Source organism: Ictidomys tridecemlineatus, chromosome 8 (assembly GCF_052094955.1).
Source record: "Ictidomys tridecemlineatus isolate mIctTri1 chromosome 8, mIctTri1.hap1, whole genome shotgun sequence".
Lineage (NCBI taxonomy): Eukaryota > Metazoa > Chordata > Mammalia > Rodentia > Sciuridae > Ictidomys > Ictidomys tridecemlineatus.
In genome coordinates this window covers 40,341,614-40,366,554 of record NC_135484.1, presented here as the reverse complement: position 1 = coordinate 40,366,554, position 24,941 = coordinate 40,341,614, and the positions used below count along the sequence as shown (strand labels likewise).

The following is a 24,941-nucleotide window of genomic DNA, read 5'->3' as shown; positions in this document are numbered from 1 at the left end:
TTTAGGGAAGTTGGAAATTGAAGATTATTGCTGGGATTAGGGTGTTCCTGCTGCTTGTTCCCGTTGAGTTCTCGTGAGATTGAAATGGGATTTGGAGAGAGCCTCGTGGAGGAGGTGAATTGTGCGGGAGACAGCAGAACGCGTTTGCCCCTGGACCTGTGTGGAGGTGGTGTGAGAGCTGGAATAAAGAATTGCTGTTTGAACCTACAAAGCTGTGAGTGCCTCGTGATTCTGGTGCCAAGCCGGGACATTGGCCTTGGCAGAACACTAGAGGTATTAGACTTACTGTTCAACACTATATATTTGGGATTTAGAAAAGTGTTCTGTGATTTTATACCTTCAAGTAGTAGGTTCCTAAGAAATGTTCATAATGATAATACTAACACAACATAGGTATAAAAAAAGCAGGATAAGTTTTTTAAAATGTTAAAATTATCATATTGATACTTAAAAATGAACTCTGTCCAAACATCTGGTGGAACGCTCATTAATCCACGGCTGTATCATTTCCTACAAGAAGCTGCCCTGCACTCTTGTGGTGGTTTCTCTCCTTTGCAGCAAACATCCTCAACAGTGTTTATAGTAAAAGGAAGATAACCCTAAATGCATATACTGATCATTCAGACTTCCTGCACTTATGATCAGGGTTGGGGAAAAGACAAGGATTGTTTAATGTATATGGAAGTAGTAGACCTTTGAAGAACTCAACCGAAGTACTTGCACTCATATACATCTTCCATTTTGCACTGATAGCTGTTTTGTTATGGTGGTCTTGATATTTAGATATTCATCATTCATTTGAAATAACTGAAAGAATGGATCTTATGAATATCAAATTTTTCCTTATTAAAAATGAAGAATTCGTTTTATAATATCAAGAAAAAGAGTATACTACCGGGCTGAGGTTGTGGCTCAGTGGTAGTGTGCTCGTCTAGCACATGTGAAGCCCTGGGTTCAATCCTCAGAACCACACAAAAATAAATAAACAAAATAAAAGTATTTTTTAAAAAAAGAGTATACTAGCAATTTTCAAAAAAAATATTGTATACATTTCAATATCTCAAACATATGATGCAATATCATCTCAATTATTAAATTATAGTAAATAGAAAGGATTTGGTTTTATTCAGATACAGAATAAAATATAGAAAGGTCTTAAGAATGTTCTACTGATTTTCTAGCATAACTGTGCCTTGTTCACCACCTACAGGAAATATGTAAGATTTGCACTGAACATAACCGCTTGTGTGGGTTATAGAAACAAATCTAATGTTCATTATGAGATTTGTAAAATAGAGACAATTTCATCTACCTAAAATAATTTTCATGTAGTACTGATGGAAAATGACTTCCAATATTATACACATGAAGTCAGATATCAATTAGAATCTAGCACAAATATTTGCAATTACTTAAACTTATCACTCAAATATATTTTAAACTCTACTTTCCTTAATAAATTGGAGACAGCACAACTAGATTTTCCTCTATCATTCAAATCTATTGTTATTAATTAGATATATCATTTGTGCTGTCAATAAATAGTTTACACAAGGAAAAAAAACCTGTCCTTTCCTTTTTTTTCCTATCTAAACAAGGAAACTGAAGCATAGATTAGAAAAACTTCCAAACCTGAACATTTTATTTAAAAAAAAAAAATAGAAAACAGAAGATCTGAATTTTTCACCAAATATTTTTAGAAATTCTCTTTCTAGGCCTCATAGCATCCCTGTAACACAGTGAGTTGCTTTAATGGTTGAATCACCTCCTATGAGTAAACATTTTTAATACGAAACTCTGTACTTGTGGTGTTATTATTTTCTAACAATATTTATTATGAACACATTTTTAATGACAAGTACCATGTTATGCTATATCAAAAACACCTAATCAGGGCTAAATCTATGCCTTCATTTGTTCTCAGTATTTGCCCTCTCCCTAATAAATCTCATTTAAAATTTCAGTTATATTCCAATGACTCCGAATTAATATCTGTAACAAAGATCTCACCTCTGAATATCTAAAAGACAACTTATAATTTATATGTGTATGTCTGAAAGGCATTTCAACTCAACATGCTCAAAGGTATTATGTTGTGTCTCCCAAACTTCAAGTGCACCTCTTTATTCTGTGGCATTATTGAAGTCATCCTTGGAAAACTCTCTACTTCCTTATTTAATGCATCATCCAGATCACCAATTTCACTGTAAAGTCACCCCCAATCTGTTCACTCCAGTCCATCTCCACTTCTGCAATTCTAGTGCAAATTATTAACACTCCACACGTGAGCAATTGCCTTAACTACCAAATTCATCTCCCTTCCACACCATTGCCTGTGTCCAGTTCACCACACAGCAGCCATGAACAAGAATGGTAATTTTGTTCTTCATTCTAACGAGAGGAAAAAGATAAAGGACCAAGTTATCTTCTCTCTCTGCCACAAACCAACAAAACTGGTAGTAAAGGTATACACACAATCACACACACACACACACACACACACACACACACATGCACACACAAAATAGATTAGGCCAGCAATGAGAAAAAGAGGGGAAAAGAGGGCATTTGAGAAGTAATTTCAAGAAATACTGGGAAGAATGAAAAACGATAAACCAGTGCCTGATAAATAAGGCAATGGAAAGTGCTATCAAGTGCTCACATAGAAAAGGCAGAAGTAGCAAGATGTTCTGCCCTCACAGAATCGGGGAACTGAGAACTTTGAAGGGTTGATCAACTTGGAGAACAGAACTAAGGCATAGGCTAAAAATGAAGAAATTAATTGAAAGATTTCAAACAAAGCATGTCACCTTCCCCAAAACCCATCTCTTTCACCCATACGCTTTCTTAGATGGTTCAGCTGCTGCCTAAGATTTACCCCATCACAACTAGAGAGAGAGATAGAGAAGAGAAAAGAAGGAAGAAGGAAGGAAGGAGTAAAACCTGCCATTCTTCTCTATAAAATCTAACATAGATCTTTGGAAGAAGCAGGGCAGCTTGTGTGGGAGTTGGAACTTTGACATTCAGGAGTCTAAAACTATAATATTTAGCTCCCACCCACATATCTTAGAACAAAGCTTGCTAGTGCAATAACAGCACCTGACAGAAACTCACCTGGCTTTTCTGTTACTGCTTTCATAGTGCAAATGGACAGCAAGAACCACCAAAAATGTGGAGAGAAAAAATGCAATATGAGAAAGCTCAAAATAAGCAAAAGTGACTCCAGAAAAAAGAGATAATTCATCAACACAGAAAAAAGAAGAAAAGAAAGAAGGAAGGAAGGACGGACGGATGGACAGATAGGTGGTACCTTTCTGATGGTACCATCAAAGATATTTGGGAAGATATCTTTCTTATCTACAAAACAAACAAAAAATACAAGTACCAGATGTTCTTAGAAATAAGAAAGCCAGGCTTAGTGGCACAGGCCTGTCATCACAGTGACTCAGAGGGTTGAGGCAGGAAGATCACAGGTTGAAGGTCAGCCTCACTCAGCAACTCAGCAAGCCTTGTCTCAAAATAAAAAGGGCTCAGGATGTAGCTCAGATGTGAAGCATCCCTGGGTTTAAGCCCCAGTACCACAAAAAAATTGTTATGTTCTTGCAAATTAAAATATTAATATTAAAAAATCTTCAGAATAATAAAATTAAATATGCAATAGAAAATATAAGAGAAAATGAGACATGGTTTACTTGCAGATGTCCAACTTTAGAGAGCACAGAATAAATAGGAAAAGGTGATAATAATAAATAAAAATAGAAGAAATCTCCTACAGCTAAAATGCTTCTTACATGGAAGTCAGCAAATTGAAAACATCCATGCCGACACAGTGGCACATCTCTGTAATCCCAGGAGCTCAGGAGGCTGACACAGGAGGATCACAAGTTCAAAGCCAGCCTCAGCAAAAGCGAGGTGCCAAGCAAATCAGTGAGACACTGTCTCTAAATAAAATACAAAATAGGGCTGAAGATGTGGCTCAGTGGTCGAGTGCCCATGAGTTGAATCCACGGTACAACAACAACAACAAATTTAAAGCATCCATGATGTATCTGATTCAATAGCTAAAAGAAAGACATAGGCTGAGATATATCATTATAAAACTTCAAAACTATAAATATAAAACATACAAATATAATTTATAAATAAGTTGTCCAGTGTGGAGATAAAAACAAATTCCCTAAAAAAAAAAAAAAAAAAAAAAAAAAAAAAAACACCGACTATCATCAGATTTACCAGCAGTACTAGATCAGGAAAAATCATGAAAGGATGTTTTCAAAATTTTGAGGGAAAATAATTTTTCACCCAGAAATCTCTAGTCAGCAAAGTCATTCACCAAATATGAGAGCTGGAAAAAATCAATATCTTCTGACATGTAAGTAATGAGTAAGTTCAGTTATTATAGTGCTTTCTGATGAAATTTCTTTAGAATTGATGTAACATATTCATCAAAAGGAGGGAATACACTAAGAAAGAGGAAAGTTCAAAAAAACAATGAATCCTCTTCAGAAGAGCAATAGTGAGTCCCAGGATGACAGCAGGGTGGATCAGGAAGTTGGAGAGCTCCAAGCAGGAACTAGGTGTCAAAAAGACCTACAATACCAGGGATTCGTGACAGGAAGTTCTAATAAAATTTAAAATCCAAGAAAGATAGATGATGCAAGAGAAAAAAATTAGAAACTACAAGAAAAAAAAAACAAATATAAAAGAAAGGAAATACAAATATAATGCATTCCTAACATTATATTTCAACAATACCTACAGGATCATAATAGTGTTAACACTCTGTTGAATTTTGTACTTTAGAATCAACTTACAGAGAAAGTATGAAAGTCTTGTGGCTATAGAGTAGAATGCAGTGATGTGAACCTCATTAAAAGTGAAAGGTCAAGAGGACTGGGGATGTGGCTTTGTTGTCTGGAGGTAGAAAGGAAAGAAGGGAAAGTGGAACTGACCAGATAAGCAGGGAGGCTGCTCCTGTAGCACAGAGTGGAAAGAGAAAAGGCACTCTCCACAGTTGGAAAAACGAGAGGTCGAGGTAGCATAAAACTTAAAATGACAGGAACTAAAGTGATTCTATAGAAGACAGATTTTCTTATTAAAACAAATTGCAAGATCAGGATATAGGAGAGCTTGGTAAAAATGAGCTAAATCTTCATCTATCATTGCAAGAAGCCAATAAAGAGCCTTCACAATTGGTAAATCTAGGAATACAAAAGATAAGAATATTTTGAAGATATCTTAGTGGTATGCTGGTTGTGTGACAGCTAAGATAAACCACTGTGCATCATTTACTTCATCTATAAAATGAGAATAATAGCGGTACATGTTCATTTTGTGTGGCCTCTTCATGTTTATTAGGAACATTAAATAAGTCAATATAGGTAAGTCACTTATAATGTGGTCTGGTGCATTATGAGTGCCACATACAAATAATAAATAAATATATATATCAATGTCTTTTGATGAGTGATATGGTGGAGATGGGGAAAGTAGTTACAGGGCTCTTAATTTTTATTAGTCACCTTTCTTATTATTTTTTGTTCTAACAAAAGATATGTGTTGCTTTGATTACCAAAAAAAAAAAAATACTTTTTAAAAAATATTGAAAAGAGTCAATTCCAAAACCTAGAGATGCCAAATTTACATTTATCCCACATTTTTTCTTTTTGGTGCTCCCAGCTTCACCCAGGTCTTCACACATCATGCCTGCTGGGGAAGTATTCTACTACTGAGCTACATCCCCAGCCCCATCCCATGAGTTTTTAAGCTCTGCTATAGAACTAATTTAAAAATCTATATAAAGTAAAATTGAATTAAAGCATTAAACATGAGTGCTATTAAATTTAAAAAATTAATTTACCATAAATCTCTTTAATTAAATTGATCAATTTAATTAAACTTGAAATTTTTAATATAAATTTATTTTGGAATAAAATTTTATTTGTTAAAGTTCCAAAGATAACACAAAGTGTTCCTAAATATTCTCCATCCGTTTCCCCTTATGCTATTTTTTACGGTGCCAAGATATATTTGTTAATACCAAAAGACCAACATTTGTTCACTACTATTAAATAAACTACAGCTTCATTCACATTTTATGTTTTCTAACTTCAATATATCTTATTGTATTCTAAGATCCAAGTCAGAATATCACACCACCTATAGTAATTTTGTTTCTTGAGTCGCCTTCATTTTGTGCCAGTTTCTCTGTTTCCCTTAGTATTTTTTCTTGATGTTGGCAGGCTTGGGGAGGACTGGTCTTGTCATTTCTAAAGCATCTTTGAAGTTTATTTTGCCTGTTTTTAATACTCAATGGATCCATGCCTATAAAAACAGAATTTCAGACATTTTATTGATTTCTATAACATAGTTATTAATGTAAATAAAACATTAAATATTATAATGTGCTGTACTTGTTTCCTAACATCTCAGAAGGGACCATGTGTTTTTAATTTAAGAGAATAATTTTTAAATGTATTTAATGATATAATAACCATAATATAGAAATATTCTGAACTTCCAATATCCTAGTGAATCATTTAAATAAATAGGAGAAGTCATATGCCTTTAACATCTGTATACTTTTTTGTAAAATTATACCTTCAAGAGAAGCACTTGCTATGTGTTCCTATTTTATCTCTTTTTAGTATTTCATTCCAGTTTTATTGTAGAATGATATTACATTATAAGTATATATCACAGTTTCCTTTTAAAAAATGTTATGAGCTTATTATAAATAGAAATAATAGGCCATTGTGTATAGTCGTACCTGAAGTGAACAGTATTTAGTCAGTTTCATTATTTTTTATTTAAAAAAATAACATTAAGGAAGGGAAGAAAATCTGATCTTAGGAAATGCAACAGTCTAAAATACATTCAATAACATAGTTTTTCTAATAATGAGAAATTCTAATGGAAATTAAGAAATTAATCATATTAAATGACACTAGGGGCCTAGAGAAAGAGGAAACTAGGAAATTAATTACATTAAATGCCATTTGGGATCTTTGAAAATCAGGTTCAGGTTTCTAGTAGACACTTCTCTTAGAGGTGGTCTTTTTCTTCTTGTATTTACAGATCACAGAAGTAACAAATAATGAACACTAGAGGGAGCCAGAGGCACAGGCCAGAGGATAAATGTCCGCTCTGATGTTCAGGTCATGTGCAGGCAGGTAGGCCTCCCCACTCACTCCCCACTCACTCCCTCCCTCGCCTCTGATAGAAAGTCTGACAGAACCTGGGCCTGGAGGCTGGGGGAAGTTTGAATGCGCCCTTTGGGTTCAGATGTGCGAGGGGAGAGACCAGACGGAGGGGAAGAGACTGGTTTTGGAGTTGCTTGTGCTGTTGCTGGTGGAAGGGGTGGCATTCCGTGACAAGCACAAAGTGGTTGTGCAGGGTTGGGGCACTGGCCCTCTGAGGTGGGGGAAGGGAAGGCCCACCTGAGTGATGTCTTAATGAGTAGCCTCCGGGCTTTGCCCCAGGCTCACTGCTCCTTCCCATCACCTGTCCTGCAGGTTTGGCTTGGCTTGGCTGACCTTGGGCACCATAGCTCATAGCGACTACATGCTTTTTCTAAGCCCACATGATCACAAGGCACTCACCTTTGTGTCATAGCCACTGGTATTATCCCCCGTATCAGATGAGGAAACTGAGCCCCCAAAGGCTTCAGCGACTTGGAGAGATACTAATCAGCAGGGCTCTGAACCCCAGCCCCCCAGAGGAGCTCTGGTTGGAGCGGCCCCTGTGGGGCTCCCCACCACACATGTCAGTTGAAGTTGTGTTGTAATGGCCACAGGCCAAGGCGGTTTTGATGCTGGCATCAGTCCTCTGGGAGTTGGATGGGGAATATAAACTGCAGCTCAGGGAGCCAAGAGGGGAGGTGCAGGGGTGCCTAGGTGGAGGCTGCTGGCCGGGCTGTGCTGAGGCCCAGGCGTTCGCAGGAGCCTGGCTCTCATATCTTGACCCTGCTGCTGTCTACTGTGCCTTGACCTTTTTTTTTTTTTTTTCTTTTTTTTTTTTGAGGGGAGGGGGGGACTAGGGATTTAACCTAGCCACATCCCTAGACCTTTTATATTTTATTTTGAGATGCGTCTTTCTAAGTTGCTGAGGCTGGCTATGAACTCACCATCCTCCTGCCTCAGCCTCTGGAGCCACTGGGGTCACAGGCATGCGCCACCTCACCTGGCTCCTGGAACTTTCTTGGGGCTCACCAAAGCCACAGGTCACCCCTTGACCTAGAGCCTACCCCAGAGGCATGGCCGAAAGGGTAGGAACTTGGAAGTTGGTCCTCACCTCTGGGACAGTCCTTTGAAGTGCCAGCAGGGTGTCTTGGGGTGTATGTGCCATTGTTTGTACCTCCTGTCTCTTTGGGAATGTCTGGATGATCTTGGCAAGAACTCTCTGGAAGGACTTGGTAACTAGTTCAGTTGCTTGTGGATTAAATTTGAGTGGCAACCAATCCATCCCCCACAAGCTGAGCTAGGAGAACAGGGCAGGTGCCAGGCCTTGCCTTCCTAGGAGCAAGGCCACCCACCACTGACTGTGACTTGTGCTTCCCACAAGCACTGACGGTGAGGGAGGGAGGGAGGGCAGCCAGAGCCTGTGTCCCTGGGGAGAGGTGGGGTGTTTCTGGCCTGACCTTTGATCTTGGCTTCTTTTGCTCCAGTCTCACTCCTTCTGTGTCCTCTGAGGTACAGTTTTCCTACTTCCAGTGAGTAGGTTTGAGGGCCTAGACCAAGGAGAACTTGAACTACACTTTTTAGGCTACTGAGCCTTTGATGGCCTTGGGAATGTTTGCATAAGGACAACTCCCCACCCGCTTCAAATGTAAATTGCAGTATGTAAATGTCACAGGTCACCCTTCTTCTTGCCAATTGTTTTAACTACTAGATAAAGCTTCTCTCCTGATACGTGAGGCAGAATTGGGCTATGCCCAAGTAGCCATTTACATACCCCTTTCCAGGGGTAAGGTGCCTTTGGAACCCTGGCTTTGGGAGTGGTTTCCCATGGGTCTTATTGTTTCCCACTTTGCATAAAAGCTACCCCCAGGAATCCAAAAGGTAATGGAGCTTTCCTCGCTGTTCATCTGGCTCCCTAGAAACGTCCTCTCCTTTCCTGTCTTAACTAGACCTTCGGAAAGACCAGACCCCCTGGAACCTCTCCCTCCCGCTGGGGAGGCTGGTTCTGGGGCTCAAATGCCAGTGTTTAACCACTTGCTTGTGCATTTAGTGGTGGTGGTTAAATTTTCTATGAATTGAATAAATCATGTTTTTAAAAAAGTTAATGAGGCATTTAATTAATTAACAATGTCGGGTTTATGGCCTTTATGGTTACATTTTGCGGTTAATGGCATTCGGCTTATAGCTGCTTAACAAAATTGTCCAACAAAAACAGTTTGATTTTGTTTGGGAACAGGAGGGCTGCCTTCCTGGTTCCCATTTCTAGCATAGAAAAGGAGCCAAGAAATGTAGTGGGTAGGCACCGTTGGTCCCGCGTCTTTGCCACTCTCTGTGTTGGTGACAGCGGTGGCGCCATCTCTGAGGCCAGCTAGGAATGTACCTTAGCCCTCTTGACCCCAATAGACAGGGTCGGAGGGATGGTGGTCACAGCTGGACCCCAGCCCTCTATCCTGGGCCCTTGGCTGGGCCTTTGGAGTCTCCCCAGCAGACCAGGTAGCGGAAGGCCTGAGTGCCAGACCCAGGGCTTCATGCTCATTGAACTTGGGGTTAACTCAGTCTCCCGAGTGTAGCAGGAGCCCTTCCCCTTCCTCTTCCTGAGCCCTGAGGTTGCTATGGGCCACCCGGGGCAGAGGGGCAGTGCTGTGCCCCGTAGTGCTTCCCAGCGGACTGGGGATGGCTCCTGATTCCTCCAGGAACAGGTGCCTTCCCTTCGGCTCCGGGGCCCTTCACTTGGAGGTTCCCTCCCATCAGCCCTAGTGGCCGTGAAGGTTTCCAGGTGAAGGCCATAATTGTCAGAACAAATAACCCTCGGGTTGGGAGGACACCAGGCAGGCCGCCGGGACCCACGGAAATTGATCTGTGCACAGCAGTCGGCGCGCTCAGAACTGCTCCCGGGTCACCTGCCGGGGCCTCTCCCTGGCTGGGGCGCACAACTCATTAGCTTACAGCTCGGGAGGGCCTGCTAAAAGAGCAGCGGCTTCATGCGGTATCCTGGATACCAGCGCTTGGGGCAGGTGGCCCGGGAGCTCAGAGGACTGTGGGCTTTCTGGCAGGTTAGGACGCCAAGGAAGATGCCTCCGTAGACACGCCTCGGCTCCTCCTCCTCTTGCTTGGGAAGGGAGCTGTCACAGTGACCTGAAGCAACAGGGCACGGGTGGCCAGGTTGGCCAGTGTGCGTGCAGCCTTTGCTTCATGTGGGAGGGGGGTCTGGAACATTCTAGTTAGCATCCAAGCCAGCCCTCGCCTTTGACTGGCTTGTCTTAGAAAAGGGCCTAAAAGGTTTTCCAGAACACACCTCACATCCTTGGGTGGCCTTACAGATGAGTGACCTAAGAGTTTAAGAGAGACCGCGGGGCTCCCCCTTCCCCAGGCCCCCCCATGCTCTGCCGCGCCCCCATTCTCAGTCCCTGCCAGCTCTCCGCTGGGCATGGCGCGACAGGAAATACTGAAACCTGATTTCTGGTAGCAGATAGTGTTCAGTGTTTTTTAAAACTTTCTTAATCAAGGTAATAAAGCATTGCATAAATTACTGCTCGGCTTACTGGGAGCGGTTCATATTAATATTTTAACACGCCAAAGAAGGAAGATTAATACCAGTGATTCTCAAGCAAACTGCTGACACAGAGCACGTTCTGCAAGGGGGGAGGGGAGGCTCGTTTTGTTTCATTTTGTAAATGTGTAGGTTGCCATCGATGGTCTACCAGATTCCTGTTGTGAGCTTAAGTAAATAAGAAAATATTGTATTGATCCAGCCCAGAGTGGGGGGACAGTGGAAGAAGGTAAGGGGTGGGGCTGTATGAAGCCTTTATGTCATCCCCCCCCCCACAAGGTTCTGGGGATGGAACCGAGGCCTTGAGCACGCTAGACACACCCTCTGCCATCTGTTGAACCTATGAACACACCTCTGTCCTGGTTAACCTCCTATGTTGGGGGGGTGTTCTGCCTTGGTCATCCTGGTTTGGGGAGTTGTTGTTGTTGTTGTTGTTTGTGTTGTTTGTGTGTGTGTACCAGGGGTTGAACTCAGGGGCCCTCAACCACTAAGCCACATCCCAGCCCTATTTTGAGTTTTTAAATTTAGAGACAGTGTCTCACTGAGTAACTTGTTGGTTGCTGAGGCTGGCTTTGAACTCGTGATCCTCCTGCCTCAGCCTCCCAAACCGCTGGGAGTACAGGTGTGCCCCATTGTGCCCGTCTGATCCCACTTTTCATCTAGATTTGTGCCCCCCATTCCTGCTTGTTAAGTGGCCTGAGAAATGAGAATGCCCTTATACCTGCTAATGCTTTGTTTGAAATGGTAGCAGCTGAATCCCTCTGACCTCATGCTGGAAACTGGGATAAGGATTTTTTGTGTGTGTAATTCCAGGGGCTCAGAAGGCTGAGGCAGGAGGATCCCGAGTTCAAAGCCAGCCTCAGCAACTTAGCAAGGCCCTAAGCAACTCAGTGAGGTCCTGTCTCTCAATTTAAAAAAAAAAAAAGGCTTGGGGGATTCCACCTCTTGGGTCCCCTTCTTCCTCCAGGAGAAGTCTTTTCTGCTGTCCTTTAATAAACTTCTAATTTCTACTCTGGAAAAAAAAAAAAAAAAAGGCTTGGGGATGTGGCTCAGTGGTCAAGCATCCCTGGATTCAATTCCCGGTACCAAAAGAAAGAAAGAACTCTGTAGTGCAGTAGAAACCCAGGCCTTGCTTAGGCTAAGAATTTTTGTGAGTCTGCTTATACCCTCTCACTGCCCTGGGTGTGGGCTCCTCCAGAGGAGGAAATGGAGACTGAAAAAGTTGAAGCATCATTGGCTCCTAGCCAGGTCTCAAAGTCAGTGGCTACAGAGCCCTGGATGACACCATCCCTGAACTGGCCAAGCCGCCGTGGGTTCTGGGGCCCCGGGGTGTGAGTCTTCGAATACTGCAAAACAGTCTCCCCTGGTGAGGTCACTGTGGTGATCCAGTGTTGTCTCCCATCTCCGCCCCACAGGAAGTGGTCTTGTACTGCCTGGAGAACAAGATTTGTGATGTGAATCACCGTGACAACGCAGGTTACTGTGCCCTGCACGAAGCTTGTGCTCGAGGATGGCTCAACATCGTGGGACACCTCCTTGAATATAGCGCTGATGTCAACTGCAGTGCCCAGGATGGAACCAGGTCAGTAGTGTGTCTTGCCTTGGCCTGGCCCAGCAGGGCCAAGACAATGGCTCTCAGGGTACCTGGAAACCTTGGGAAGAACCACAGAGGGAATTGAATTCTCGAATTGAATCAAACAGACCTTTCTGGCCTATTTGAATTCTGGCCCACTCCTGGCCAGGGCTGCAGCGCTCCCATGGACCAGAGCGCTGCCCCCCCCCCAAAAAAAAAGTCAAGGTCTGTGTGAATGGTCAGGGTTGTGGCCTTTAAGACCCTGGGCTGCTTATCACCGTCTCTGAAATCACTACTTAAAAATATCTGTGAGCTGGAAGTCCTAAGACACAGACAGAGCCAACTGCCCTCCCTCACCGGTTCCACAGGACCTGCCTCACCACCCACATCCCAGGCCCTGGCCCTCGCCCTGTCCTTGACCTCAGTTTATTGGTCAGAGACCCAGGTCTGAGTCAGCTCAAGCGTCTTCCTGGCTCCAGCACCTTAGGGCCCCGCCTGGAGGCAGGGCAATGGGGTTCCCGGACAAAGGAGCCACACAGAAGCTTCTGGTCTTCTGCCCTTGGCAGTTGGCATTCCCTCAGAATGGGGCATGGCTGGGGGCAGTGGGGGAGCTCTGTACCCTCCCGAGGACACACCTCACCCAGCCCTGCACATCATTGGTCAGTGTGTGGCCCGAGCCAGGCTTTCAGAACAGTGTCTGTGCACTGGACACTGGACGTGGTGGAGTCCCGCCCCGCCCCCACTGGATGCTATAGCAATGGCTTGTGCCTTGGCCTGTGTGAAGATTGGGTTGTTTTCTCTTAATCCCAGTCAGTTTCCTTTACCTGGCGAATCGCAATTGCAGTTCATTGAGAAGACTTTTATTTTAGGCTTGACAACCTCCTTAGGCCTGGGAGTGAGGTCAAGTGTCAAAATGACAGTAATTACTTGCAGGGCTTTGGGCCCGTCCCTGTGCCTCAGCCTCCCCTTCTGCAAAAGCAACGACCTTGCTCACCTTACTCCCCTCCTGGGTGAGATATTACACCCAGGAGGCCCAGCAGCCTGTGGCACCCCTGTGCCCGGTGTGCCTGTTACTAAATAAGACTACTTGGGAGGAAGTGGCACAGGCCTAGTCTGAATGTCATCGTGCCTCTGTCCCCAGGCCTCCGCATGATGCCGTGGAGAACGACCACCTGGAAATTGTCCGCTTGCTTCTTTCTTATGGTGCTGATCCCACTTTGGCTACATACTCAGGTAGAACCATCATGAAAATGACCCACAGCGAACTAATGGAGAAGTTTCTCACAGGTATGACAGAGCCCAAGCAATGTTCTCATCCAAAAGTTAGATTGGGGGCCACCGGCGGGTGTGGCTGAGTGGTACAGCTCTTCCCTGACAGGGACGAAGCCCTGGGTTCCATCCCTAGCACTAAGTCAGTTCCTCACCAGACTCTTCCTGCCAAGGAACACCACAAGTCAGATGGCAGGAGCTACTTTTAGATTAGGATGTGACAGGGCAGAAACCAAAAAGGCTGGGTTTTTTAAAGCTCTGAGTGACAGCAGTCGGGCGTTGGGCTTTTGGTATGAGGTGACCCTACGCTAGCGAGGCCAGTTGATCTCTTTGCTTGAAGATTCTAAAATGTTTCCTAAAGCTATTTGCATTTTCCTCAAATGCATTTTTCACTAGAGTATGGCTCTTGGGGTTTATATCATGAGTCTGGGTGAAATGACTCAAACGTCCCCTGAGCGGGATTCTCTGGGTCACTTTGCGGTGCGTGGTCTTGGGCTGACCTGTCTTCTCAGCCCCGGGCGCTCCCAGACACTGCGGCTCAGTTCCTTACCAGACTCTTCCGCCAAGGAACGCCCCTGCCGGCCTGGTGGCCCAGCCTTGTTTCCCTTGTATTGCTCAGCGCATCAAAGAAAGGGCCCACACAGAAGATGCTACTTTGTTTTCGGGTGTGAGGCTGGAAGACCCCTTCACTCCCCAGTCTAGCTCTGGTTTGGGGGGCCAGGGTGGATCTATGCCTTGGGGAAAGAGGTGAACAGATTCTTGTCAGACTCCACGGAGAACAGGGATGTGGATACGGCGTCGGTGATCAAAATGGGAAGACAGGAGGGGACATGCCAGCCTGTTGTGAACTGAGAGGACAAAATACCTGCGCGGGGGTGCTCCCCCCCCCCTGCCATGTGCACATCATTTTGTTCTCACCTGGAGGTGTTTGTCTTGTTTTTCTTCCCGTTCTCTGCAGATTATTTAAATGACCTCCAGGGTCGCAGTGATGATGACTCTAGTGGCACTTGGGAGTTCTACGGCAGCTCTGTTTGTGGTGAGCAGCTTGGTTCTCCTGCGGTCCCTGGAAAGAGGATGGGTTGGCGGGGACCAGTCTGTGGGCCAGGGCGGGGCGGGGGGGGGGGGGTGGGGGGGGGAGGGCGGTGGGCAGCAGAAGCAGGGCCCAGCCGGAGAGAATCTTGTTATTTAGGACCCCCCCTCGTTCTGGTTTAACCGACTCCCCCCCCCCTCTTGCCCCATATTAGAACCCGATGATGAAAGCGGATATGATGTTTGAGCAAACCCCCCGGGTCCTGAAGACCAGGATGATGACGACGACCCCTACAGCGACGTGTTTGAATTTGAGTTTTCAGAAAGCCCCCTCTTGCCGTGCTACAACATCCAAGTGTCCGTTGCTCAGGGGTGAGCATGGCTCTCGGCTGGGGCCACATGTGGGTGGCGGGGGTGGGGGAGAGGCCCCCTGTAAGCACACGGGTGGGTGGGTGAGTTCTCAAATGTCCATGGACCTCAGATACTGCCATCAGCCTCTTCCACAAAGAGCACGCCTCTGCTTGATTAAGCTGACCAGGATGGCGCAGCAGAATACAGATAGCTCTCAGTTGAAGAAGGTTCGAGTCACCCTCGCAAGACCAAGGGGCATTGAAGTCAGTAGCTAGAATTTCACAGAAGAGTCAGCATTCTGGATACTTGAGTCACTGAACACTTTGGAAAGGGGTTCCTGGTAGGCACCACCTTCTTCAGGCTCCAACAGGTCACCATAGGGCCCTCCCAGTCATTTGAGGTCTGATGGCCTTCAGTGACATACTACCTTCTCACCTAAGGATATGTGACACTGGGGAATCTTGATCCTCAGATTTGGTTAGATCCAGTCTGGCCCCTGTGATCTGAGTAGTTAGTGTCTTGGGGTGTCCAAGTCAGGCTGCTGTGCCTTCATGCTACCAAAGGTGCTTCATGAGTAAGGTGGTTCTCAGACTCTAAAGCTGTGAACATGTATGCCATCACAAACAGTGACGGAAATCGGAAAGTGTGGCAGGGTGTACATAAGGAATGTAACACCTTCTTAAAATGTCACTCCAGAAAGATTGAGGGATAGAGGGTGGGATGTGGGCCTACTGTGTTTGTCATGCTCTGTTGGTGAGAGTCTGGGGAGACGACAAAGAGGTTGGGACGCGGACTTGCTTCCCCCAGTAACAGGGACAGTGGGCGATCAGCTGGATGAGCAGGACTCAGCCAGTTAATTTCCATCAGCAGTGGAAGCCCTGAACCTTCTTAAGTTGATGTTTCTTTAGAGACAGGGTCTCGCTGAGTTGCTTAGGGCCTCAGTAAATCACAGAGTCTGGCCTCCAACTTGCCATCCTCCTGCCTCAGCCTCCCCAGAAACTCACCCGCTCGTCTTGCTCTTTTGCAGGCCACGGAACTGGCTGCTGCTTTCCGACTTGCTCAAGAAGTTGAAAATGTCCTCCCGAATATTCCGCTGCAATTTTCCCAATGTGGAAGTCATCACGATCGCCGAGGCAGAGTTCTTCCGGCAGGTTTCTGCGAGCCTCTTGTTCTCTTGCTCCAAAGACCTGGAAGCCTTCAACCCCGAAAGCAAGGAGCTGCTGGATCTGGTAGAGTTCACCAGCGAGCTGCAGATGCTGCTGGGCTCATCCGTGGAGTGGCTGCACCCCAGCGACACGGCACCCTAGGACTACTGGTGAGCGCGCAGGCACCCCATGTACAGTATGTCATAGTGTCAACCCTTGTGCATATGTGTCATAATATGATTATTTCTGTAAAGAAAGGACACTATTACATATGAAAATATCTCTTCTTTATATAAGAGAAATTACTTCAGTCAGAAGGACTTAGAAACCTGTTCTTTTCTTTTTAATCTTTTAAGTCGGTTTTTACAAAGTTGTTATAACGTTTCTTTACTTTCCAGTGCTTTGAGATATGTATGTTTTTACTTGGAACATTTGTTTGTTTTCTGTTCTTTTTTAAGGAGAAAAAAAAACTGTCAAGGAGCTCACACTTTGATTTCATTTCATACAAAGCTCTGGTGACGCGATGGGTAACCGTGTCACGTGTGGTCAGGACCGTGTGGTTGGTTTGCAGGGGCGCATTGGGTGAAGGCACTTGGTGGAGTTGTACCATTTATGTTTTGTTTACAGAGCACCTGCTTGGGCCAGGTAAATGCTACTGGATGAGAGCCAGTAGTGTGTAATATAAACCCAAACCATATCCACACACGAGAACTAATTGTATGAAACTTTTATATCCTAATTTAAAAGCTGTGAAATTAGTTTTCACGCATCAAACCGGATTGTTTATATGTTTAAACATTTTATACTCTTATTTAAAGAAGACTTTGAGCTATTTTTTTCTGTACTCTGTAAAATATTGAAAACTAACATAATATGTTGAGGTTGCTTGAAGATGTACATAAAACTAAAATTTTCTGGATTGTGTGTTTATGTTTGAAATCTGTGTTTTAACTTTGTAAGTAAATTCTCTGCCTTTGTATTTATATTTTACAAAAATTTTCTTAAAAGGCAATAAAACTGTTGAGGAAAGGAGAAAACGGTAGTATCTTGCGTCCTATGTATTTTTAAAGGGTGGTGGTGGTTGTCGGTAACAGGTTGATGATCATTTCTCTATGAATAACTTTTGAACCACTTATAGTCTCCCATAAACCAAAGTGGAAGCCACAAGCCTGTAATCCCAGTGACTCAGGAGGCTGAGGCAGGAGGATCTCAAGTTTGAGACCAGCCTCAGCAACTTACTGAGGCCATAAGCAATTTAGTGAGACTCTGTTCTCAAAACAAAAAGGGCCGGGGATGTGGTTCAGTGGTTGAACACCACTAGGTTCAATCCCTAGCACCAAAAAAAAAAAAAAAGAAAATTGGACTACAAGATTTCAGAGGAATCGCCTTCAGAGTAGGATTCAGAGTCCTATTCCAGGAGTGCAGTTCTTAGATATCAATCTTTGTCCTTGGTTCTTCTCTTCCCGTTCATCTCCTTTGATGCCTTGGCAGGCTCTTGCATTGCATTTGACCTTGGCCTGCAGCAGTCCCGCATCATGGCTGTTATATCTCCCAAAAGTTTGTGTTTGAGACAATGCAAGAAGGTTTACAGGAGGATGAATCTCCTCATGGCATGAACTGAGTGGTGACTGGAGGCAGGTGGGGTATGGCTGGAGGAGGTGGCATTAGGGGTGTGGCTTTGAGGTCTATATTTTGTACCTGGAGAGTGGAGTCTCTCTGCTTCCTGATCATCAACATGAGCTGCTTCCCTCTGCCACACTCTTCCTCCATGATGTCCTGCCTCACCTCCAGCCCTGAGGAGTGGAGCCTGCTGTCTATGGACTGAGACCTCTGAAACTGTGAGCCCCAAATAAACTCTCTTTTTGAAATTATTCTCATCAGGTCTTTTCTGACCAAAACAATGGCCAGCCCTTGATCTTCAGGGGAGCTGGGTTTCTCATGAACCCCCATATTTGCTGGCCACTCTCCCTTCCGGCTTCCTTTGGTTGTGTGGCCCTTAGCTTGCCTGGCCTCAAGTGAAGTTGAAGAATCTGCTCTGGGCACTGTCACTTGGCCCTTGATTTCATACCACATCTCTTCAACACCTTTCCTTTATCGCAGGGTCTAAAGGCTGGAACTACTTGCTTCCCTTGCAGCTAGGTTCTCCAGCCATGTTCCCTTGGGAGGGCTACATGGGGTGGAGGCCCCTTCCTGGTTCGGTGGCTGCTGGGCCATGCATTCAGTGAGACACAGGCCCCATCACCAGTGCTAGGATTCCAGAGTTTTCCTTGACTGGTTCCTTTAGCCTTTCCACAAACTTGATAAACATCATGACGTCAGTTGTTGCATCATATTGATGTCCCGAATGTCCTAAATGCCTTCCCATCCTGCTCAGATCCCAGAGAACTCTGAGGCAGAAAGGGACAACTGGGTCACTGGAGAGGCCATGGGCACACTGTGTGAGTGGAATCCTGAAGTGCACAGGGGGATGGGGAAGGCTGGTGAGGGGACAGCCAATGTGGTGTGGTCAGAGAGCTCCATGGGGAATGGCAGACAGCGTGCGCTCGCTCTCTCTCTCTCTCTCTCTCTCTCTCTCTCTCTCTCTCTCTCACACACACACACACACACACACACACACACACACACACACTTCTTTTGGAAGACGTGGTACCAAACAAAATTTATAATGGACCTCAAACACAACACAAAAGGGCAGCAAATACAACTGTTTGGCTCTCCCCGTTTTTCTGATTGTAAACATCCGAGCGTTCTAGAAATGAGGTTCTCCTCCTTCCTCTGCCAGCCCCCTTGCCCTCTCTTGCTAATAGTTGGCTGGATTTTTATTTCCTAGGAAACCACCTCCAAAAGCAGATACTCAGCTCAGCGACATGGACCTGCAGAGAAGATTTCAACAAAAGTGGACTCGGTGAGCCGCAGCCACCTGTAGGCCACCAGGGGCTCCCTGGGAGCTTCAAGTGTTTAAAATAGTGACCACTCGGTGGCATTTACCTTTTTGCCTTTGGGCTTGAGGCAAAGGGAGAATCCCCAGGCCCACTGGGGATTCCATCTTGGGTGGACGCCATTGGGTTCATGAAGCCAAGAGAAGGGTGGAGCGCCCCGGGCTTCAGGGCCGTGGGGGACATAATGACCTCTTGGCGTAGGAGACCTCCGAACTTGCGCTTCACCAGATGGAAGAGCGGACAGTTAGAACCAACACTGGGCATCAGAACCTACGAGATGGTTGGAAGCACAAGTGCCGAAGACTCCTTGGACCCCACCGATGACGTCATCGGGGCGGAGCAAGGTCTGGGGTAGAAGGAAGCGCAATTCATAGCAGTGGAGGGGTCACACACACGGGTGGAGGGGGTCTTCTTGGGGTGGCGCTCCCTATACTGAAGCAGTGACCCCAGTCCAAGAAGGTGACCCAAGGGCATGCACCTCACCCGGGTTGGAGGGGACATGCCATGGGTGACATGTGATGACTAACACAGTAGAACCCAAAACAGAATAAGTACAGAGCATGCCCTCTGGAGAGGACCCTACTTTGGGTCTGTCTTCCCTAGGGATAGACAACAAAAGTAGCCCTTTCAATTTCTGCAGGAGTCGCCAAAGGTCAAGGTTATGCCCTTTGTCTTGTTCTTTTTCCTCCTGGGTAGGATGCTGTTGTGACAGCTGCAGCTAAAGCAGCCACCTTGGGGCAGGAGGTTATGACATCTAGTGCTCCAGAACAAGAAATGTGAAGAATCCCAGGTCCCTGAGCCAGAGCCACTGTGCCACCCACCTGGCCTATGTTATTAAGAGAAATAAACTATTATATTAAAACTACTGTTCTTTTGAGGTTTTCTCCTCCTCTAGTCAAATCAAATCTCATTAATATGCTTCTCATCTGGGTGAACTTGGACAAACTGCTTACCCTCTCAGCCATGTTTTCCTGTTTTGTCAAAATTGGTCTAATAGTTTTAATAGCAAGAGGGAGCACACCCACGTCTCCAGTATTCGGGCACTGCTGGAATTACCAAGAATTACCAATTCTCCTGATAGTTACTATGCAACTATCAGGAGAATCGAGGAGTTAGTCCAGTAGACTCCAGCATATTATCATTAAATGAAAAAAAAAATGAAGGAAAATCCTCAGTTTAAAGCATATACATCTATCTGCTTTATTTTTAAAAATTATTTTGGGGGAGGGTACTAGGGATTGAACTCAGGAACAAAACAGGGTCTCACTGAGTTGCTTAGGGCCTTTCTGTTGCTGAGGCTGGCTTTGAACTTGAAACCGTCCTGCCTCAGCCTCCTGAGCTGCTGGGATTACAGGCATGCCCCACCATGCCCGATTCGGCTTTATTTTTTAAAATGAGTGTTCACAAAGACTTAAAAAATGGTCACCCCTGGGAAAGAACTGGGACCGAAGCTCTGCTTCTTCAAGTGTTCCCAGAGTATAGATTTGATTTCAGTATTTACAGAATTATAAATCAGAAGCAATTCCTGTAAGTCAAGAAGCAAAATGAGGGGCTAGGGGTGTAGCCCAGTAGTAGAGCACCTGCCTAGCACGAGTGAGACTGTGGGTTCCATCCTCACAAAAAAAGAACAAGGGCTGAGGAGGCTGAGGCAGGAGGATCGCAAGTTCCAAGCCAGACTTAGCAACTTAGCAAGGCCCTATCTCTAAACATAAAAGGAGGCTGGAGATATGGCTCAGTGGTTAAGTGTCCTTGATACAAAAAAATATATATAATTAAAAAATAAAGCAAAACAAAAATAAACCCATGCATCCAGTTGGTAGCACAATCACACAGAGAACTATTTTGAGTGACTTTAAGACAAAAAAAAAAATCGATTGTATAATCTCTTGTGGATTTACCCTAAGGACAGAAAGAAGTGTAAAATATTTTAAAGTGTTTTCAGTAATCCTATCCTTAGTGATGGTGTCAATATTGTTATTCTGAGTCTATCCTATTGTGAGATAAAGAAAAAAGAAATGTTGGTATTGACCACTGGGATTTTCAATGTGGAAGAAAGGAGATGGAAATACAGGATTGATGAGATAAAAAATTATGTCATAGTTGAAATTAGAAATAGCATTATGAGAACAGAGGGTGGGGCTCAGTGGTTGAGCACTTCCTAGCATGTGTGAGGTCCTGGCGTCCGTCCCTAGCATCACAAAAGCTCCAAAAAGAATATCACTGAATTTGTGATATACTGGGTTTTTTTTTTGGGGGGGGGACCAGGAATTGAACCCAGGGGCATTTAATCCCTGAGCCCCATCCCCAGCCCTATTTTGTATTTTATTTAGTGACAGGGTCTCCCTGAGTTACTTAGCACCTCGCTTTTGCTGAGGCTGGCTTTGAACTCTAAATCCTCCTGCCTCAGCCTCCAGAGCTGCTGGGATTACAGGGGTACACCTGGCTGTGATATCCTGTTTCTTAGAAAAGTTTGTTTGCACTGAAAAATCCTAAAAACAGTGACTGATAGAAATGAGCACCACTCGTCCCCAGACTGTGGTTTCTAAATACCCTTTCCCACTAACAACTGCAGGTCTCTGAGAAATGGTTGATTCCACTTTGGCACAGGAGAACTGGAGGAAAGTGTCACTATATACAATAAGCCAGGGGTCGGTCATATCTAAAAATCTCAGGAGCCAATTTTGAAAAAAAAACCACCGGATCAATATAGTCCTGTGGGCACATTGATGTGGATAATAGACATAAATATAAACATTATGTATGCTTAATTCCATGAGGTCACAATGGTATGCAAGATAGCAAACTCCTTGAGCCCCTTCAGAGAATATGGGGGAGGAGCATGTCACCATGTGAAACCTGGCATGCAGGCAAGATTGCATTTCTCCTTCCTTTGTTATAGGAAAAGAAATGTTTGCGGGCTGGGGATGTGGCTCAAGCGGTAGTGCGCTCGCCTGGCATGCGTGCGGCCTGGGGTTCGATCCTCAGCACCACATACAAACAAAGATGTTGTGTCCGCCGAAAACTAAGAAATAAATATTAAAATTCTCTCTCTCTCTCTCTCTTTCTCTCTCTCTCTCTCTCAAAAAAAAAAGGTAGAAAAAAAAAGAAATGTTTGCCTTTTTTTTTTTTTTCATTTTGAATTTTTTTATTTTACATTTCATATATTATCCAGTTTCACATTCTCACAGGATCAACAATTACAACAGCCACCTAGTCTCCCACATCTGAAATGGCAAGACAGTCACAGCTGTGACTAAAGGTAAAGCATTGATATGCTCACAAAACAAAATAAAATTGCACAATTTTTTTCTTTATTTTTCTTAAACCAACGCCTGACACAAAGGCTCGCTGTTGAAGAATGGAAACCCGTTTCTTCTTCATGCCTCAAACTAAACATTAAACTTATCTGACAAGGCGAACAAGGTCTCTTTAATAATTAATGGTACACACATGAAAATCCTTTATGATGCATAAATATTTTGTTACACAGGGTACAAAAATACTTCTCACGTTTTGGTTGACTTTAAGGTTTGGAAAGAACAAGGAGCAGTGGTGGGGGCAGGGTGCCATGTGGAAAGGTCAGCAAGATGGGCAGAGGAGAGGGCTTTCTTATAATTATTGGCCCATCTGAGAAGGAAGCAGAGGACTGATTCGAAATGACAAGGCAAATGTCGTGTGGTGGTTCTGAGCCTGGAGGTGTGTGTGGTGCACGGGTCCTTGGGGGAGAAGTGGCCACAGGGCTCAGGCCTCTCTGAAGCACAGTGGGTGTAGGGGCGGGGTGTGGAGAGAGGGACCAGGCACCATAAGCTAGGACCTGTTGCTAAGGAGACAGTGTGAGAACAAACTGTACACTCACATATACACAAGTTTAAGTGTCTTAATTCATGCCAGAAAACATGCAAAATTAAATGCCTCATTTTCTTGAGGGGAAGCTTAAAAAGCATGTTTGAGTGGGAGGTCAGGTCAGGTCTTGCTGGGTCACAGTGAGGCCTCCTAGCTGGGTCTGGGTGTCCCAGCAAGAAGGCCCTCAAATCCTCCAGGGAGGCCTTGGAGAAGGGTTTGGGGTAGAACAAGCCTGAGGAAGAGGGAAAGGAACAGGAAGCAGTTCACTGACTCAGGCTTAAGATTCACAGTCTCCGGAGAAGCAGCAGCTCTGCACAGGCCGCTCCCAGGGGGCGGTGGAAGCTCAGGGCCCTATTCTGGCCCCACCACATAAGTCCCAGAACCAACTTCCTGGCGACCAGACTGAAGAATCAACAGAACTGGCGATACTTCCATCCTTGCTGGGTGCCGTCAGAGGAGGGATACCAGCGCACCTGAGCATGGAGGGCAGCAGCAGCAGCAGCAGTGGCAGCTGGGTAGGTGAACGCAGCATGTGAGATGGCTGGGGTCAGCTCTGTGGTGTACAGAGGATAAGGGGCCCAGGCCTCTGGGGACGCAGGGATCAGAGCAGCCCCCATCAGGTCATAGGGATCCCGGGCAATGAAATGTGCTCCTAGGGCAGGGTGAACACTGGTGGGATTTAGTGTTGCCATTAACTTGCTCTTGGCCATCTTGGTGTTGGCTTTGGCAAACTCTAGCCTCAGGGTTTGCGGGTTCTCAGGATCAAAGCGAATACCGTTCAATGCATTCTTGGCGGCTTCTGCTCCTGCCCGGCTGTCAAAGATGACAAAACCAACAGGCTGTCTCGAGGTGAGCTTGATCAGGGACCCTTCATATCCCTTGAACGGCTGGAAGAGCAGGTAGAGTTCTCTGGGTTTAATGTCCACAGGGAGGCCACTGACAAACAATGTCCGAACCTCCTCCTCCAGGGTTGTGCCGGAGCCCGTGCCGGTGCCGGTGCTGTGCTCGCCGTCCGGCTTCAGGTTGCTCATGGTGAAGGGGGAAGGGGTGGCGAGGGAAGGGAACGCGGAGGGCGAGCGCGGCGCCCGGCCCAGGCCGGGAGGTGGGAAGGGGCGCGGTGAGTGGTGCGCTCCGGGGGTGCGGGGCGGGGTGGCGGTGGGGGCCCGCGGGGCAGTGAGAGGGGCAGCCGCCGCGTCAGGCCGGGGTCACATCAAGTTTGGCGGGTGCGGGAGGTGGGGAGAGGGTGCGGCGGGGGAGGCACTGGGAACCAGAGCCGAGCCCGAGCGGCCGCCGCCTCCGCCTTTTCACTGCGACCGGCGAGTGCGCCCGCGGCGGCGGCGGCGGCGGCGGCGGCGGCGGCGGGCGGGCGCCGGGGGGCGGGGGCCGGAACCGGCCTCAGCTGGGGCCCGGCCAGCCCCTCCCCCCAAATGTTTGCCTTTATGGAAGTATTCCAGTCCAGAAGAAATGATGGAATGACCAAAAACTTGACCTTGAAATTGACCAATCCTCCATAGTAGTGCTGTCCAATAGAAATACAGTGTCAGCCGCACATGGAGTTAAAAATTTTCTAGTAGCCTCATTTTAGAAAGTGAAATGGTGCTGAGCACAGTGGCACACATCTGTAATCCCAGTGGCTTGGGAGGCTGAGGCAGGAGGATCTAGAGTTTGAGGCTTGCCTCAGCAACTCAGTGAAACCCTAGGCAACTCAGGGAGACCCTGTCTCTAAATAAAATAAGCACCCCTGGCTTCAATCCCTGGTATCAGAAAAAAAAAGTGAAAAGGGGATGTAGTTCAGTGGTAGGGCACTTGTCTAGCATATGGGACACCCAGGGATCCATTTCGAAGTCCACCAAATGAACAAACCAGAGCCTCGCCCAGTGCTACACCTGTAGTACTAGCTATTAGGGAGGCTGAGGCAGGAGGATTACTTAAGCCCAGGAGTTTGGGACCAACCTGGGCAATACAATGAGGCCCTTTCTCAGGCAATTTGCAAATTTCTGAAAACCAGAGTTGTGGTTTGGGGGTGCTTTTTGGTTTATTACTGTGCTGGGGATGGGACCCAGG

At 45.7% G+C, this 24,941-nt stretch overlaps 1 protein-coding gene and 1 pseudogene across 1 annotated transcript; one reads left to right on the top strand and one right to left on the bottom strand.

The window, feature by feature from the left end:
* The first annotated feature begins 119 nt into the window (after positions 1-119).
* Positions 120-17,132, top strand: LOC144366057 (BCL-6 corepressor-like). Its single transcript, XM_078019302.1, has 7 exons — positions 120-273; positions 7,078-7,172; positions 12,144-12,310; positions 13,443-13,588; positions 14,529-14,606; positions 14,815-14,971; positions 15,978-17,132. Exons 2-6 carry the CDS (start codon positions 7,161-7,163, stop codon positions 14,844-14,846), a joined length of 435 nt encoding a protein of 144 aa, XP_077875428.1. The 5' UTR covers positions 120-273; positions 7,078-7,160; the 3' UTR covers positions 14,847-14,971; positions 15,978-17,132.
* A 5,191-nt stretch (positions 17,133-22,323) lies between these two features.
* On the bottom strand, positions 22,324-24,237 carry LOC144366056 (RNA-binding protein with multiple splicing 2 pseudogene; annotated as a pseudogene).
* Positions 24,238-24,941: the final 704 nt, after the last annotated feature.